Source organism: Gavia stellata, chromosome 8 (assembly GCF_030936135.1).
Source record: "Gavia stellata isolate bGavSte3 chromosome 8, bGavSte3.hap2, whole genome shotgun sequence".
In the NCBI taxonomy this organism is placed as follows: domain Eukaryota; kingdom Metazoa; phylum Chordata; class Aves; order Gaviiformes; family Gaviidae; genus Gavia; species Gavia stellata.
In genome coordinates, this window is record NC_082601.1 from 17,106,944 (window position 1) to 17,126,245 (window position 19,302).

General features: G+C 40.7%; 1 protein-coding gene across 1 annotated transcript in view; it reads left to right on the plus strand.

The window, feature by feature from the left end:
* The window catches only part of XRCC5 (X-ray repair cross complementing 5), a 53,921-nt gene extending 47,738 nt beyond the window's left edge, over nt 1-6,183 (plus strand). Inside the window, exons 20-21 of the mRNA XM_059820172.1 lie at nt 3,832-3,903; nt 4,738-6,183. Coding sequence (XP_059676155.1) covers nt 3,832-3,903; nt 4,738-4,752 — 87 coding nt within the window. The 3' untranslated portion in view covers nt 4,753-6,183. The remainder of the gene's footprint in view (nt 1-3,831; nt 3,904-4,737) is intronic.
* The last annotated feature ends 13,119 nt before the right edge of the window (nt 6,184-19,302 follow it).

Below are 19,302 nucleotides of genomic sequence, written 5' to 3' on the forward strand. Positions count from 1 at the left end.
GAGTGAATTTAATGAGTGGCTAAAAGGTGGTTTTTTAGAAACTGCTTTTTTCATCTGTCAGAATTTACCTCAAGGTGAAGAAGGCACAGAAATGTCATGAAAATGAGCAGCTGACAAACTAAGAGTCCAGCAAGCTAAGCACATGTGCAGAGTACAAATGACAGAATATGATGTTTTTTTCTAGACATGAAGGACCTACTGGCTGTTTCTCAACACACATAATTGTATAGAGCAACTTTTTTCCCCAGTGGTGGTTTTAAAGAGTATCAGTTTTTGTTACATATTCCAATTTACTCAGAAGCTTCTTAAGACAATATGTTGCTTGAGAACTTCACTTTCTTGTCTGAAACTACCATTGATGCTCAAAATGTGCTAATGCTGTGTGAAATAGCCACTATTCCTTAAGGAAATCTCTACTAGCTATGAAGACCTTACAGCATACTATTGTCTTAACTGTGAGCTTGTGGTGGCTAAAAACTTCTGTGCCTGCATAGGAATGCAGCACAAATTATAGAGTACCAGGGACTAGATTTACAGCTGCCAGGCTAAGCTGGAGCAAAGCATTTGTAGACTGACTTCAAAATTACTTTTCTGTTTAATGTCTTCTTGCAGTCAGCCAAGTGTTGCAATACAGGAAATTCTTTTGTGATTGATTGAAGGACCTACAACAGCCATAACTTCCTTTTAAAATTGCGTGAAGTCAGCTTTGCAACAGAGTTCTCTAACATGGCAGTTACCTTGACTTTAAGAGTAAATGGGTTGCATCTCGTTGCTAACTAGGCAGCTGGCAATCCCAGTTATTCACTAGATAACCACCTCCCCACACACTCTCCAGATCCAAAACCAGAAGAACCCTGATTTGCCATTGCCTGTCGAGGGTTTATATGACTTTTTACTTAAGAAACTGGAAGACTGCATATTCTTGGAGTAAGATCTGTAGGGACAGAAAATTTTATCTTGAGGTTATGGGGCTGATCTAAAATCTAGTCCTCTTTGATCCAGTTAAACCCTGCCACGGGCTTCCTGTGTGATACAAAGCCAGCATTTTCGTAGGTCTATAGTAGATTGCAAAAATGGTTCATTTGTTTTCTATACTGAAGGTGATACCCTTCACTAAAGGGTTATATTGGATCTTTTGCAAGTTTTCTTCACCTCTGTAATAGGTCACATGCAAGCATGTAGGTCAAGGGATTGGCTGTCAGTGTGGTGCTATGTGCCTTTTCTCTTACATGCAGATAGCTAGCTGATAGCACTTTCAGCACTGTTTTGGATATAAGATTTCAGGTTTATAGGGTTGCTGGTTGAAGGAGAAAGGAAGACTTACAAGGCTGTATTAGAGAGGTAACACATAAAAAATTTTCTTTTTCTTTTTGGTTGAGCTAGGTTATCCATGCATATTTTCTTATCACTGAGAAAAACGATTTTAAGTAGGGTTGGGTTTTTTTTCTGTAATAGCGGAGATACTCTTTTTTGAGCATGAGGATGATAGGTTAAAAGAGCAGAAATGTCAAGTGCTTTTTCTGGTTGCTTTGGGGAAGATAATGGATTTCAGCACAACTATTATATACACAACTATATATAATTCGCTTTTGCATAAATGTAAAACAGGTTTGGGAAAAAACCCAGCTTTGGATGTTCAGCATTTGATGGAAACTTCGGGTTTCAGTTTATTGCAAATCTTCTTCATATATTTCTTTAGCTTTTAGCTTTCTTTACCTAATTTAGTGTGGGAAAGCTGATTTTGAAAACTTTGAAAAATGTACTACTTTCAGAAATACCATTTGACTCTTAATTAACTGTGTAAAATGAAATTTGATCTGGCACAAAAAGCCTTTCAGAGCTGACAAAGTCATTAGCTTTTAGTTTCATAGTACGTGCTTTATAGTACTACTAGATTGAGAACTTCGCCAGCAAAAAAGATACGCAGACATATGCCATCTTGAAATTCTAATTCCTTCTGGCCCTGTCACCTTCTCTTTTTTTTTTTTTTTGCAGCTACAAAATCTATATGATGACTTGAAGTCAGTATGTTAAAACATGAGCGTTGTCTGTGGAGTAAGCTTTCTACATTCCTTGTGGATGTTGCTGTTTAGGATGTAGGAAAGGTGTCACCTTTGGGCAGTGAGACAACTTGGCAGAGGTTGTCTACATCCTCTGTCTTTGGTGTTAACTGAAAGCAATGTATTTGCTTTTCATCCTAGTGGATATGATATCTGGTACTTTCCCAAAAATGGGATGCAGCAGGTAACTTCTCAGTGTTTTACCCCTTGTCTAAAGCTGTCACTATTGCTGTAGAGAAGGATCAGAACATTTTATTTATGTAAAATAATATTTAAGCTTTTTACAGTGCAAGTATATTGTCTCAGAGGCTGGTAGTGCTCTGATAGGGATCCCATGACCTTTTACACAACCTCCATGGCTGTTATAGTTGAAGTCCTCAGGTAAACAATAGCTTGCTTTCAGGAGCCAGCTGTTTGCACAAAAGTGTTACCTAAACTCTAAACAGGTATTTATGGCCTGTTTAATGTGCTTATTTTCTAACTAGCTGTCCTCTTTCATCATTTAGAGTTGTAGCGAAGCTGTTTCTGAATGAAGGATGATGGAACTCAAAGTCATGGAAATGTGGCTTTTCTTCCTCCCCAGCTTTCGCAGACATCTTTTTCTCTGGGGCAGGGTTGTTCCCGACTCTGTATTGTTGTTCTGGTGCATTTTAATAATAAGAAGAAAAATTATGATTTTATAATAAGGATATTGGTAAAGAGACTGTAAGTAAAACTGGATACTTTTAGAGTAAGAGTCAAGTATTTGTATTTTTTTCTGCCATTCTAGCTAAAGTTTTTTTTTTCACTATGTTAGTCTAAGAGAAAAAATATTCAGAGGTGCTTGTACTCCAGATATTGTCTGTATGTCTGATTTCGGTTGTTATAATATCTGAGCAACTTACCTTTATCTTCTGTTTATGGATGCCACGCTTTAAGTGAAGGGCATATGGTGAGTTGTATCAGCAGCTACGGCAATAGAATTTTACATAATGAATATTCTATTTTTAAAGACTGGCATTCTAACCATCTTGTGTGTTTGAGGGGTTTTTTAAAATTCATGTCTTTGTTCATTTGTTAAATGTTAATTGAATTAAATGGGAAACTTCTAATTTCCACACAGAACTAGAATGTTGTACTTAAGAAATTTGCTAAACAAGCCATTGGTCAGCTTACGTATGTATTCATATCAGTGGGGAGGGGGGCGGTTTGCTATCCTTTAGCATTGTGTAGCTACACACAATATTACTTTTAAAATTATCTTTTTTAAGAACATAAACATGGCCATACTGTAATGGATAAAGTTTCCATCTAGCCCAGAATCCCATGTTTGACAGTGGACAGTAACAAATGGGTAGGGAAAAGTGTACAGTCCCAGGCTCCAGCCACTGGTATCTCAAGTACTTCCTGTAGTTGATGTTGTTTCTGTGGACTTAGTAGACTTCAAATGATTTCTCTTCTATGAACTTGCCCCATCTCCTTGTGAGAATAGGGACTAACATTTGCAGCATCCTTATTACAGGGTGTTCTACAGCTTAACCGTATGTTTTCTGAAGAACCGTATCTTTTTGTTTGTTATTCAACACACTTCACCATAAAATCCTTTAAAGGCAGGTCTTATGAAATTTCCTGTACTTTATGATTATTTTGGAGGGTGGAAACCAGAACAAACTTCATTCATAGTTTTTAATTACAAGTGGATTTGTTTTGATATACAAAGGAGACATTCTGTTAATTTAACATTAAGTGTCTGAGTTTTGTAAGTATCATATAAATACATTTGTGTTTTCAGTTCTTGTCTCCGAAAGAAAAGAAAAATGAAACTCCGCCTCTCACAGATGAAGGTGGTGATGTTGATGATTTGGTGAGTACCATAAAGACATGATGTGGCTTTAGAATTAAACTGTAACTGAAAGGTGCAGTGAGAGAGAGCGAGTGCTTCTTAAAGCAGATTAGAGTGCATGGCTTAGAAGACGCTTGAGGAATTGATTCAGAAAAGAGCCACGTGAAATTACTTATTTGCTATTGTAAAACATAATTGTACAATTGTACAATTGTAAAACAATTGTACACAAAAGTGTGTAATTTCATGATGGCAAATACTATGTTATGTAGTAACATGGGTGTTTACATAGGTTAAACGTGTCCTCTAGTGTGTTTCAAAAGAGCCAGTGAGGCTGCTCATTTGACAGCCGATTGTTATAATTTACTATAATAGCATTCGACAAAGCTTGTAGATCTAGAACAGCTATTTATGTGGGTTGAAAACTGAAAATAATTTTTAAAAAGATGTTTTAATCTTCTCAATTAACCTTCTCTATATAGGCTTGCTGAAATTCAAGGATTTCAAGAGGTTTTTTAATAAATATTTTAGCCATTTTTTACAGGCTAAGTCATTACAAATCTGTCTCCAAGCTTAAGCTGATAGTGTAGACAGTTTTAAAGAAGCTTCAATAGCAGGCAGATTTCTACTTTTGGACTGTACTTCTTTAAATCTATAAATTGCACATACGATTATGTGAAGATGAGGTTTTTAGGTTGTTTTTTGTACTTTATAGAAGCTTAATACTAAGTTCTGTGTGGTTCTGTTACATGATAAGGATTTCCAAGTTTGCTTTGTTTTCTAAGTGCTAAACACACATAAGAAATAACTTGAATTCAATGTGGCTTCTTCCAAATCTGTTTCTTCTATTTGCAGCTGGACATGATGTGACTGGGCGATATGTGGTGACTATACAAGCAAAGTTTTGGAAGGGATCTCCCTGTGAGATGGGGCACAAAACAGGATGCTAATGAGAAGACAGTATATCCATCTTTATTTTCTCGAATGAGAACAGAAGTCCCAGAGACATTTCCACTTTGTATAAATGTCATCTGACTTTTCAAAACTAGAACAGAAGATTGAAATAATCTGAAGTATTTGTGAAGTAATGATACCTTTAAGGCATCTTTTCTTTTTTTCTTTAATGCACTGAATCTAGCTTATCCTTAGTATTGCTTTCAGCTAAACACTACTAAATTTAATGAAAATCTGTGCTGGCGCCTGAAATTCTTGTTACATTGCCTGGGAAGGAAGATAGGAATGTCACAGTGAGGTTACCAGGTAATGTTGACTCTTTAGTGGAGGTAACTTCATGGCATTATTGTTACAGAAGGGAAAAAGTCTATATTTTCATGCTTTTTTCCTATTAAAAAAAACAAAGAAAAAAAAAATCACAAAGGCTTACGGGAAAACGTTCTAGGCCAGGGAGTAACAAAGTAATAGTTTGAAGTACACAACAGAAGCTAAAGCACACAGCAAAGCCAAGTGTGCTGATCTTGCCACACGGTACCCAAATCAGTAATTACGGTCATCTCTGTACTACAGGTTCTCTATCCTGTCAGCTCAGCAGCAGCTCAACAGTCTCTGTCTCTTTCTGTTATAGATTTTCCTGTTTCATTTTTTAGACTTTTAACTAGTACGGTTACTGTGGATACTCCTGATACTAAAAGGATGAATGAATTGGTTATATCCCCATTTCATACGCTGCAGATAACTGCTAACACAGAGCAGAAGAATCCATGAAAGCTGTACACTGACACCTGTGATAGACAACTGATAATAGTTAACTTTAGTAACCAAAATGGAATACTGTCTACACAGAGCATTCCAAACTAGTCAAATACTGCTTAGAAAGAGATACTGAAATTTGATTACAGATCTGGAGAGACACTAATGACACCTTCACAGATGCTTGTTTGTTACAACGAGATTAATGCCTTTAAAAAATGTTCTTTCATTATTGCAAATGTATAAACATACTGTGCAAAATGGTATTAAGATCATAAAAAAGAAAAAAATTAATGAGCTGTAGTTAAAAAATGTTTTTGAATATCTGCATTTTATACTGAACAACAGCTCCTCTGTGGGAAACAGCAATTGCTTTTTGCCCCTATACAGCAACCTACTCTCTCCTCTCTTACATCCTATCATGATTGAGTTCATGCAGACTTTCAAAGGGTTTCTGAAATGCAGATGGCAGAGAGTAAGTGATCTTTCCAGACCTTTAGAGCATTTGTGTCACTGGAAGATATTTTTCTGAACTGTAAGTAAATATTTGATCAGTCCATTGTTTTGAATGTCTTTTAAGGCCAATTTATAGAGTATAACACTGGTGGGGTTTTTTTTTACATTTTACTATGTTGTTTGATTAATAAAATATTTAAAAATATGCTTTTGTCTTCTTCAGAACCATGTTTGCTAAAATCAGATTATTAACTATCTATGCAGTACCTAAGAGAGACTGTCAAAAGCCCCTTTTCTGGGCATACAATGCAAACACTGAATATCAAAAGGCCTCTACAGAAGCCAAGTGTAATTACTTCTTCTATTCTTTACAAACTCTAAACTTCACAACACCCCAATAAAATAAATTCTGCCATTTTGTAGAGGTGATGAGAAGCCTTGGTCAAGGATATAGAATTACTTTGCAAATCAAAATCAAATCAAAATAAGGATTAGGGCTTTTTGTTTCTTTTGAACCAGTTGACCACATTTTTAGAGTATTGCTTCTGTCAAGCAATGAAAATTTAGTTCATGGAGTGTATTATTTCATAGATCTTCTTGTTACCTGTACAGCACATTTAGGCTCAGTATGGTAACTGAGTTGCTAGTACTGAAGAGGGGAATGGGAATTTATGATTCATAGTTAAAACAAATGAAAGCAAATTCTTAGAAGGCAAGCAAAGTGTCTTTCATTCTGCCCAGCCTTCTGGGTATCAGTCATCAGAAGCTTGTGATATGTCTTACTGAGAGTCTACCAGATAGCAACCTGATTTTACACTTGTTCTTTGGCAAAGGGCCAGCTTTCAGGTTCTTATTAAATGACTGGAAGAGATCTTCCACTTAGTCTAAGCTCACATTTTCAGTTATAAAGTCTGACCTGGTTCTCAGTAATTACATTGAGGATACTCGTTCTGAATTGCAATACTGGCCAGTCTTCAGAAGCAATAGAGCAGTTAGTCTTCCACTTCAAAAGCAGACATGCAGAAAACGCCATGCAAATTTGTTTTCTTGCAAGCAGCAGAATATCCCCTGTACTGTACTTCATAGCCAGAGAAATTATCAAAGTGTCTAAAAGGAAAAAAAAAAAAAAAAGGGCTGTGATTTTGTCACATATTACTGATTTATTTTCTTTTTTCCCCTGGAAGGAATGCCTCTCTGGAAAGCTCTTTGGGTGCGAATAATATGGGACAGTAACCTTGGTTAGCCTTGTTTGCTGAGAGATCAAAGCTTATGATTGTTGTCTGTGTCTTTTTCTGTAATCTACTGCTCTGATATCTCTTTAACTCATTGGGCAGTATCAGTCAGCTTTGATGGAGGGGCAGTGATTTCAGCATTATGTTTTAAGAGATTTTTATGAAAGTTGATGCTGGGAAGAGGTGAAAGGGAAAGGAATGAAGACATCAGCCTTTTTTTCCTCTTTGGCTGGCCTGGCAGCTGAGAGTACCAGCCAGCAGGCTAATCATCATGTCACATCAGCAATATCATGCCTAATCTTCAAGTCCTCTTCCTTCTTCTCTTCCTCAATTAGAAGATGAATGTGAACTAAAAAGATATTTTGCAGCGTGGACTTTCGGAGGTGGAAAGTATCCAGAAGTATTATACCAGGAAGCGTAATTAACATAGAAGCTGGGGCCATAGCATGAAACTGTGAATACTCCAACAGAAAGGACAAAATGCTGGTTTTGGGAGCCACAGAGGAAGAATGAGGCTCTTCCAATAACAATATACTGTGAATCTGTAAACAACCAGTATATATCAGTTCTGCTAATAAAGTGGGTTGCTCTGTCACCAAGTAGTGGGGTCTGCTGACTCTGTAACGCAGTTCTCTTCTCATTCATTTTTGTACTCGGAAACCCAATTTGTGCCCGTGGACAGTTGTGAAAATGTCACAGAAGTAGTGGAAGATAACGTCCAAAATGTTACATAGTTGAAGACTTGTGATTTGTGTGATACTAGATTGGCTTGAAATGAATTGTCAGGTCGCCAGTATGGTGTCAACATGTTTGGAGAGTTCTGGAAGCAAGGCTCCATCTCTGTCCTTATAATGTGGCATAAAACTATGACACATACCATCAAAGCATTTCTAATGTGAGGAGAGCTATTCTGCTGCACTGCAGTTTCTTAGTTGTCAGGGTAGATTTTCTTCTTGCTAACTTTCCTGGTATTTTGTTTTTGGCAGAATTGTCCGTGTGCTGTTTGGGCAGGGTTTTTGGAATTAAAAAATGAGGAAGGAAATTCACAGTTGTCTGTGGAAGACTGGAGGAAGGAAATTCACAGTTGTCTGTGGAAGACTGGAGAGGTTATTTAGGCTGCAAATTCTGCAGACAGGGTCCATCTTTATATTCCGCATTTACACATTGCTTAGCATAGCAGATCCTGCTCTTAAGATGAGAGGTAAGAGAGGAGTTCCCTCATGATCTCAGTTGGGTTGGGGGTAATCTGAAAAGAGGAAGAGTTTTGGCTTGTGTTTTGTTAAGCTGGCAAATATAGTGGTAGATATTCCTGTTGTGCTTATAAGCAATAGGGTTGCTTTGGTTTTGTTCCACTCCACCCCCTGTGAAATAAGCAATTAACTTTAGCTGTTGGTTTGTGACAGAGAAAAAACTAATTTGCACCAAACTTCCAGCTTTGCTTTCTTTTCCTTTCTGTCTTCATTCTTCCTCTCTTGGTACTAGTACAGCATCAGACACATAATGGAGCGCAGTGTGTGGCAGCATTAACAAGTCAAAGTATCGGATGTAGAAAACCTCCAAGTTTTCTCATCCCTCCTTTGAGATACAGGTTATAAAGATTATTTTAAAAAAAATGTTCCCAGCACTAGCAGGGGACTGGAGGCCCACCCAGGCCTGTGTTTCTAAATTCTTTGAAGAACTACTGCATAGAAAGGAACAGCTTTCTTTGTAAGGCCCACCACTGGAAAAGTACTAGTAAATGAAGACAGCATTGACTTCTGCAAGAGGCTACTTGTCTTTCTAAGTGGTGGTATTTATGTATATGGCATTTCTGTGCACTGTTTTGAAGGGAGCTTTGGGAGAAGCTTTGCACCAGTTTGAACTCTTCTTTTCATGTTAATTAGTGAACCTGAAAATTTTAGAGGAATAGGTTACCACATACTAAGGAAAATAAAGGAAACCAGAATAGGTGCCGTTTTCTTTTGTGATACTGTCATAATCTGATATGAAGAACTAAAATAGATACATTAAAAAAGTCAAGGCTGTGATTTTTAATTTCTCTTACCGTTCCCAAAGGATGAAAAACCTCACTGAACTCTGCAAAAAATTTGGCATAGAGGCAGAGATACTCTTTACTGTACAAGAAAATCACTTGGAAAATATTTGAACACATTTTAGCTTAGCTTAAAGTTTGACCATATTTTTTCATGCAACAAGTTTTGGTAAGTGGAAAGATTAGTGCCCCCCTCTATCCTCCGCCCCACCCCCCCTTTACTGTTTTGCAATAGTATTTGCATTTATGAAAATAAAAGAACTAAACAAGAACTAGAAAACCTGTCCCTTCCTCTAGTTTTTACAAACCAGACATAATTTTAGTGCATCTGTGAGCTAAGAGTGCCTTAAAATAGGCCCTTCGCTCATCTAACTTTCTCTCTGCACATACTTACTGTACTTCAGTGATTTAAGTTGGACAGAAATTAATCTGCTGCCTCTTCCCAATAACTTTGTGAAGCTAGCGTGACTAAGACACAGTGAAATGAATTCTGTTCCTTCTGGTGCCTCACCAATATAATTCTCAGCTATTGACCATCAAAAGCACCTCTTTTACTAGCAGCTTAAAGTACTCGGAGTACTTTTTGCTGTTACTAAATCATGAGTTACTTCACAGCACTAAAAAGTACTTAAATTTGGTCATACATATATTTACTGGTGTACCAATTTTGCACCAGGTCAACTGTATGGACTCCTATGAGAGTCTGGGAAGTCTATGAAGGAATTGGTAGGTTGACTGTAGAAATGTGTTTAATGTTGCTTTCAATGTATCAAATCAAAGGATTGGTTTTATTCCTTATTTTTACTGAGTTCCAACCCTGTCTCATCCTTTCTTCCTATTTTGATGTGCAGTAATAGGCAGTAATAACTGTCATTTCCTCCAGAAGGGAGTGAATCTTGCTGCTTTCAAGTACCCCTCCAATGTAGGGGTATAACTAGAAACATTTTCTCTCTGCTGTCTGAGACAACGCATAAAGGAAGGACAAACCCCTGAGGAGACCAACCGTGGTGCAAATATTTCTGCCTGAAGCATGTGGGTCAGACATAATGCTAGGTAAAGTAAAGTAAAATAGCTGTAATACTTAGAATCATAGAATGGTTTGGGTTGGAAGGGACCCTGAAGATCATCTGGTTCCAACCCCTCTGCCACAGGCAGGGACATCTTCCACTAGACCAGGTTGCTCAAAGCCCCGTCCAATCTGGCCTTGAACACTTTCAGGGTTGAGAAGTGTTCCACAACTTCTCTGGGCAACCTGCGCCAGTGCCTCACCACCCCCATGGTGAAGAATTTCTTCATAATATCTAATCTAAACCTACCCTCTTTCAGTTTAAACTCATTACCCCTTGTCCTAACACTACACGCCCTTGTAAAAAGTCCCTCCCCAGCTTTCTTGTAGACCCCCTTTAGGTATTGTAAGGCTGCTGTAGGGGTCCCTGAAGCCTTCTCTTCTCCAGGCTGAACAACCCCAATTCTCTCAGCCTGTCTTCATAGGAGAGGTGCTCCAGCCCCCTGATCATCTTCGTGGCCCTCCTCTGGACTCACTCCAACAGGTCCATGTCCTTCTTATGTTGGGGGCCTCAGAACTGGATGCAGCACTCTAGGTGGGGTCTCACGAGAGCAGAGTAGAGGGGGAGAATCGCCTCCCTCAACCTGCTAGTCACGCTTCTTTTCATGCAGCCCAGGATATAGTTGGCTTTCTGGGCTGCAAGTGCACATTGTTGGAGTTTTATATGGCTTGGATATGTGAGAATTCCTTCTCCAGCCTGCTAATGCAAGTAGTCAAATGATAAATAATCTCTCCCCATGGAGAGATTCTTCTCTCACACAATGTGAAGAAATGGTATATGGTCCCCTGCATCATGTTGGCTTTTGACAAGAATTATAGCAGCTATATCAGAATGCTTAGGGACTCTTTACTTACTAAAAAAGAGGGAAGGGGAAAGAAATTTTTTATTTGGTCCCAAGCAGGCCAGCATGGAAAGCCCTGATCTGAATGGGTAAGAGAGTTGGTCAACAGCTTTTCCCTGAGTTCCCTTAACACTGTGCATGAATCCCACATGAATTTCATCTTCTAGCCCTCAGCCTTCCTGAATGTTCAGGGAGTATCACTTGTCTCTCTACAAAGGATAAAAAATGGCTCAGCAAAGGTGAGATGAGAAATAACATGACCTCCTTTGTTTAGTGACTTGGGATGTAGGTTTTTCACCCTGGAGTCTTCTAGTACTCCTTGTGCACTTTGAGCAGTTACCAACCATAGTATCTCCATGTTTCAGTTTGGCCCCAAAGTGTAGAAGGCTGTATGCTCTTCAGGAAGACATTAGCATAAGCAATATTGATCCACCGTTCACAAAACTGTGCTGGATAGTGTACAAATTTGTGTTATCATCTGAATCCCACCTTCAACTAACATTCTGATCATCTTCTAGAAGCTAAACTTGCTGATTCACTTCATTTTCATGTGGGGGAATTTACCAAAGATAACATCAGCCAGCAGGTATATTCTTCTTCCTGAGGAAGAAGAGTAAAGGACACAAAGGGTTTTGGGGAGGAAAGCATTTTTGATGAGGTAGGAACTGCATATGATTAATGAACTTCTGGCTTATGCTCTACCACTTGAAGTACCAGAACTTACCAGTGTGATCCGTAGCTTGTTAAGCCGTTGTTTCTCTGGTATGGGTTGTGCTTTGCAGACAGTAACATTACCTTTAGAGGCATGCACTTACCGCAGAAAGGTCTTGAAGGGACAGAGCTAGGAAGTTTTCTGTCTTAAGCCTTTAGTATTTGCTAGCAAACAAGTAAAACTTGAGGAGATCTGCACTTAAAAGCACCATAAGTATCGCTGAGCTGGCTGGGTTTGTTGCGTATTGTTTGTAAGGAGTCTGTGGCTCTATCAAAAGGGATGATTCAAAACTTTGTGAGATCTGGTGGACGGGCTTCTTGAGACATAAAGAAAGTGCTCTAGATGAGGTACGTTCTATAACAGGTGGAATCTCTCGGTGATGTACTAATACTAAATCAAGCTCTAAGTTAAAGAGTCAGAAAAACAGTCTGTGTCCCCTGTAGCTTCATTAAATTTTTTTCATTGTCTTATTTCATAAGAAAGTAAGAGAGCTAATCTTTTGGTTTGTTAGTGGAGGACAGCAACAGTAGGGTTTTATTCCTAGCTCTCCTGAAGACTCATTTGGGGCCACTTATTTAACATCTCTCCCTCTTGATTATCCTTTCTTTGCAGTTGGGGAAAGTTGTTTACTCATGGTGTCTCACAGAGAAGGCAGTTGAAAGACTTTTGAGGGACTTTGGTTGGATGACTTCGTATAGAGAGGATATGTAAGTGCAAAAGTTTTATGGCAAAAGATTTGGGGTGGGGAGGGGAGTAAATGAAGGCAAAATGCAAGTTATTGTGGTGCTCCCTGGGACATGAGGACAACATGATCATCAGTTTCGAGGAGAAGTGGAGCAGTGGGAATTCCATTAAGTGTCTCACAGGCAGCAGGAATATGTGAGAGGCAGACATTAAGCAGACAAAGACCAAGGTATTCTAGAGAAATAGACAATCAGTTATTCCACTTAATAACTTTGAAAAGCAAGGAGAGGAAACAGATGAGATTTCAAAGCTTCTTTTTGGAAAGAACAGCCTTTCTGTATCTCTTTCACAATCGGAAAGAATGAGTTGGTTTACATAATGAACATTTACTTACTGTTCTCCCAGACACACACACACACTGACCTATTTAAAAATGCAAATGGTCACAAAGTTCCCTTCAGGCAGCAGTGACAAAATCAATGTAGAAGGAATAGGGTTAGTCCAGCAAGACAATATGTAGCTTGTAGCTTGGGTTGTAGCTTGTCCGGCAGAGATTTCTCTGCAGTCCTCCAGAGATGGGAGCAATAGAGGCTTTAGCAATTGAATGACTCACAGCTCAAGGTTTACACATGAGGTGACTGTGTATAATCCCCATTAACCCAGCTATGGGTTAATATGACTCAGCTATAAGAACTGCAGTGAGACGGGACATGTGAAGAAGAACAAACATGAAGAGAGAAAAACATGCAGGAATGACCTTTTCCTACCACAGGTGACTAACTTGAAACCCAACAAGAGCCATATGTACCCCAGGGGACCGCTGGAAATCAAGGGAACCAAATCTTTCCATAGATGTTACAGAGGGAGTGTGTGCTGAAAGGCAGAACCAGCTTCACCTTCTGGAGAGCTGTATATTCTTCAAAGGAAGATGACTCCGCAGAATCTAGTTCTTGACGGAAGAGCTGTGGGCAGTTTCAGAGATTTACTGTGGGGTAAAGAGAATTGAAAGGCAGATCCCAGCTGCATGGAGAAGCATGCGCTAGGTACACAAAGCAAATTGTTTCCTTCTCTTAAGTTTAACTGCTGAAGTTTTTGTGCAGGAATTTCCATGTGATGGGATCTGGCCTTTAGCTTGCCGGTATCTGTTCCTGAAAACAACCCTAGGCCAGACAGCAAATGGTTTGAGACTGGTACAAAAAACATAGGATGAGTGGAACAGAAGAAAATAAGCTATTGTGATTCTTTGGTAGCTGCAGAATGACCAAAATTTTTTTGCATGCAATTCTGTATTTTGTTTGGCTGTAAAGAAGCAATCAATTCCACTTTCCAAATCCTAGAAGAGGACATGCATCTGAAGATAATTTACCTATGTCTGTAGTCTTCATTGTACGAAGATTTCCTGAAGTCTTTGAAGATTTCCTTTGTGCCCTCAGAGCCGGCATGAAACCAGCCGATGGAGCAGATGTTGATGATTTCATTGCACCACAGTTATCTTGGGCATCATCAGTTTTCCTCCAGATAGCAATGTCTGCACAGAGCATACTGAGGCAAAATCACCAGGTAGGCTTGGAATTGGCAGCCCGTTTGCTCAGGTTCAGAATGCCCTGGCAGCAGGTGCAGGGAAGCTTGTGAGACTGCTGTGAATGCTGTTCCTCTACACTCATTTGGGGACTTGTTGGGTACCCAAAAAGCCAGCCGTGTCCGTGGAGCGCAAGTTGCCCCCTGCGTGAATTAAAGGCAGCAAGGGAACTGAGAGAGGAGGAAAAGGAACAGGTAACTCAAAACACATATATACAGTTCAGGATCAGAGATCAGCTGAAAAAATAGTGCTTCAAGACAGGAGGGAGGAAATTGAATAGAGAGGGCATAATATTTACTATGAGAAGTGGGCAAATCATATCAACAAGCACATTCCCTTAGGATTCCTTTAAAAGGACCCACAGAGATCCTAGGAGGAGGAGCAGAAAAAAATATGTTCTTTCATGGACTTCGCATGGCTTTCAGGATTTAGCTGGGCGTCATCAGCTCAAAATGCTACTTGGTGATAGAGAGTTCTTGTAGCTGCTATGTATGGAGCTTGTCAATATTTGTAATATATAAACCAGTCTGTATTAATGCACGTTAGCTGTTTGTAGATAACACCCATGTGTCCTAGGGCTGCAGTCCCTTAATGGGATGCTTTCAACAATGATTACTCAGGCTTGCATTACTTACTGAGGGCATTTTGCAAATAAAAAAGCACAACAATTTCTCTAACACATCAGACTTTTCAAAAGCAGTTGTGCTTTCTGGACCAGACAGCTCTGTTCTCTTGCATTTATTCAGCTGGCTAATTCAAGGCAAGTTTGTCACTTCTGCTAGCATTGCTGTAGAAGCTTTAAAAGGTGCATCTGTCCTGTCTGTATCAAGGGTGCAGGTATGGGGATCCAGGGTGGGGTATCAGAGCTGAGGAATCCGGTAGCTTTGTGTCACAGTGCTGAGGGCCTGCTGCCACTAGCGTGGTGCTGCTTTCTGCCTGCCACTGCAGCCATCCCTGGGAAGCTGCACCTATGGCAAAACAAGACTAACGTATAGAAAAAGGTTTAACAGAATGATGAAGTAAACAGCCTTAGTTCCTTGTGCAGTTTTTTTTTTTTTTTCTGAGTACCGTAGGGTGGGAACTTACTGGTGAAACGGTCAGGTTCTCAGTTTCTTCTTCATTTCCTTTGGGAAAGGTTGCCTCTATGGTGGTGAGGTCTGTGGAAATGTGAATGCACGTGCATACATGACAGGTGTTCCCATACAAGCACACAGCTCCATAGCAGGAAAGAACAGAAACACTGAACCCCCAAAATTAATTTTTAAAATGTGAAATAGGTGGGTTATACCCTTCCCCTGTCTTTGCATGCTGCTGTAATTTAGGGTAAGAAGCAATGAGTGCTTTATGAGGTGCCATAGGCTGAGTGTATGATTTTTATTTTTTTACTGGTGCCCTGAGGTGATTAACAGGCTCGTTTGCTGACCAGCTGACTGTTAACACCCTGGGAGGACATGCATATTTTATATTTACTAACAGAACTCGGAGATGCAGTCTTACTTATCTCAAGCTCAGCAGGTCTTTGAGCACAAAATGTGCTCACGTACTTTGCCTCTTGTGCAGAGAACAGCCGACAAAGCAACTCCTTCAGCTGGGTGATACTTTTCTGTGAGATTTTAAAGGAAAGGCAATGTGTTGAGTGACAGTGGCTTTGCTAATTGGTGTTTGAACAGCTCCAGACTGTAATGCTTTAATGTGAAGAGGCAGGGAAATGCCATCACTCCAAACTAGCAGAGGTGGGTTGGGAGTGAGCTGCCCTGGCTCTGTCTGCTGATTCTCTGATGTCTTCTCTTTCCTCCCTTGCCGTTGCCACGGGTCTGCCGCGTACCTGTTATGGTCAGCACATTAGGTCCCTTGTACAGCTGCTGTCACGCTGCTTTTGCATACGTGTCTGAGAATGCAGACATCCACTAACTGCAATTTGGGGTAAGGAGCAATGAGTAATGCGAACTCATTGCAGGTGAGGAGCAGTGAGCAATATGAACTACCGTGGGCTGGGTGCACGGAGACTCACGCTGTAACCATCACTGCCTTGCTGGTCAGCAGGAAGCAAAGACACGACGGTTTCTGGGGAGGTGACCTCACATGGAGGTACTGTAACTTTTCTTTTTCTATCTCTTTCCATGCACTGCACCTTCTCAGTATGTTCCCCTGCCTCCTTCACATGCTATGTGCACTGCGTACAAAGCACTTCTGACCTTGGCTACAGGTTTCTGGGTGTCCATCCAGCTTTGCTCACTTACTCTTACTTTTGCCTTTTTGGCAGTTTCCAGCTCCAGCTGTAAGACTGCTCCCTCCAGCCTGTTCTGCTGCTGTTCTTCATTCTCAGCTCTTACCTTCAGCTGAAATCTGCACTATCTGCTGCATTTCCAGATTTAGGAGCCAAAACCACTGGTTGCAGGAAATTGCCATCTGATTCTGAGTCCTGCAGGCTGGAATGAGACCCCTCAAACCCTTCTCACTTAATGGATTTTCAAAGTTCACCTCTCCAGAAGGGTACTAAGGAGTCTTCAAACGACCATTCTTTGGGGACTTACCTGTGCTGTATGGTAGATCTCTTGCCAATTTGTCTTCTTTAGTGCTAGGATGCTCCGTTATAGCTTTTCATCTTGTTCCTGCTGTACAACTAATCTCTGCTTTCTGGGGCCAGTGTCAACCTGGTGACCTATAATTATCTCTCCCTGAATTTTCTTGTGATCACTAGTTCCTGAAAATCATTCTGGCCGATAAGGTGAGAAGAACTTGCATTATGGTGCTGCTATATGAGCACTTCTGGTGTTAAGCATATGTATTTAATTAATGTCCAGAAATTTCTATGGATGATGAACCAAGGATTCAGGTTTTCCTGTGCTGCTGAATTTCTAGCATGTACAGGTTGTTGGGTTTTTTTTCCAGTGAGAATCTGCTAAAAAGATTTCAGGACTTTGTGTGTTTACTAATAACTTAGTGGCACAAAGAGTGCCATAATAGCTTACTTTCATCCTGAGGTTTTCAAAAGAACATTAAGTGTTGCTCCTATTTTTCAGCTGAGTGATTTATAATGCAGAGAGGCAATATCCATACAGATGGGTCAGTATTGGTAGAAATATAGATGTTGGCAGGGCAAGATAATTTCTGTGGAGCATTTTGAAGATGTCCCTTTTGGACTGGGACACAGTCAGTGGCAAAGGCAGTGCTCTGCCTTCATATTCTGTGTGCACACACTCCAGTGTCCCAAGGCTGCATGGCTTTCCTTGCAGAATTAACAAAGAAAGTGTTCTTCACCCACAGGCCTGAGGGTAAGTGATGTCAGTGAAAATAGGTTAGATCAGAAAAAAATCTAGTGGAGGCAGGCTGGTTGTGCTGTTCCATTACCCTCTTACTGTCTGTCCTACTCAGGCAGTTAAAGCGTTTTCTAGCAATATTGGACTCTCAAATTCAAATCCTTCTGCTACCTGATTCCTCTTTGTTGTTAATCTTGAATCTTAGTCTTTACTGCTGAAGATGTGCTCTTCTGTATAAGTGTAACATCCACTGGGTGACCAGCTGGAAGCTACACCTGTCAGGTGACTATTAAGTGCCAACCTGGAGCTGCATTTGCTGGGACATGCTCAGCCTCCTTTGCAGACAACATCCCCTCTAGGCCACCAGCTACTTTGAAAAGAGCCCCTTTGCTCTGAGGACAGGCTCTGTCTGACCGCACTGTAAATAAACAAACTCTGCATTTTGCGTTTCAGGAGGGATGTGTAGTAGGAAGGTGGAGGAGGTGGACTGAAAAAAAGGGGACATCATTTTACAGTACAGGGGAGCTAGACTCTCTTCTGGGTTCTGCCACAGATACTCTGCACCTTACATTCAATGTATGCCTCATTTCCCCCCCATACCTGATTGCAGAGTGCCCACTTATCTATGCAGTGGCTGAGTGCTGTTGGGCAGAGACGGGTGTCCTTCCTGGAGTCATCTGAGGTGGCTGAACACTGCTGCTGCTGCTCCTTTGTTGCAGGACTGCTTTTTTGCTGGAGGCTTGTCCTTCCCACCAGCAGCTCTGTGGTAGAAAGGATGTGGGAGGTGCAACCGAGCTCATTGCTTTGCAAAGCCAGCCAGGCTAGTTCAGTCATCTCTGCTGGTGACTTGAACCAAGCTGGCTGGCTTTGAGGGGTGCTTACATTTCTGTCCCACCAACTCAAGCGTAAGGCAAGCAGCAGTGTCTTAAACTAGTGCTTAAATAGTGCCAAGATACTGGCTGAGTTGGGGCCTTAAGTAGAAAGCTGACGGGGGCTTGGAGCGCCGTACCTGTAGCTCCATCTGAATCATGGTGGAAATGCTGCATTTACTTGGTGACAGCTCCTCTTCCAGATGCTCTTTGGAGCTGAACTCTGCTCCCTGGGCTAAAGCGAGTCATCCAGCTTTGCACTTTTTGCCATACAGTTTGTATGACAAAGGAGTGATTTTTATAGCTCAGATAAGATCAAGCATAGATGATCTTTTAATGAAGTGATCTTTGTGCCTGGTTGTATTAACATCACAGGGAGACAAATGCACTTGAGCTGCAAAGAGCCCCCTGCAGCTATAATTAGATGAATAAAGAGGTTCATATTGATCTGTAGATCAGCAGGAGGAAGGAAAGAGGATCACCCATGTAAGCTTTGAGTCCAAAAGCTAGTGCGGGCTGCGGAGAAGCCAACTTAGGATCTTGATCCTAAAGCAAAAACTCCAGCCAGCTCATCTGATGCTGGCTCCACCTGCTCTGCAAAAGAGGTGGCATTGAGCTGAGCCCATGCCACTCGGGCTTTTGGGGTCACTGTGTTGCCTGAAAGGAGCTGTGTCTGAATTTGTGTGGTGCAACTAAGAGAGCACCTGCACTTGGTCAATCAAGCTATGAGCAAGGTGGTGGTCTGGTCTAAGAAAACTTTATGTAGGACTCTCCTTATTTGTTGGCACCAAGTTGGCTTGTGCACAACTCAGTGCTACAAGCAACAACTGTGGATCTGTAAAATCCAGGTCTAGACACAATTTCAGCACTGTCATCCTATGCGTCTGTTACTCCAGCTGTGCCTATTAGAGGAAGGAAGGTGAAGCCTTCAGGTAGGGCTCTAGGCTAGCAAACAGAAGTCACGTCCCTGCCACAGACCTT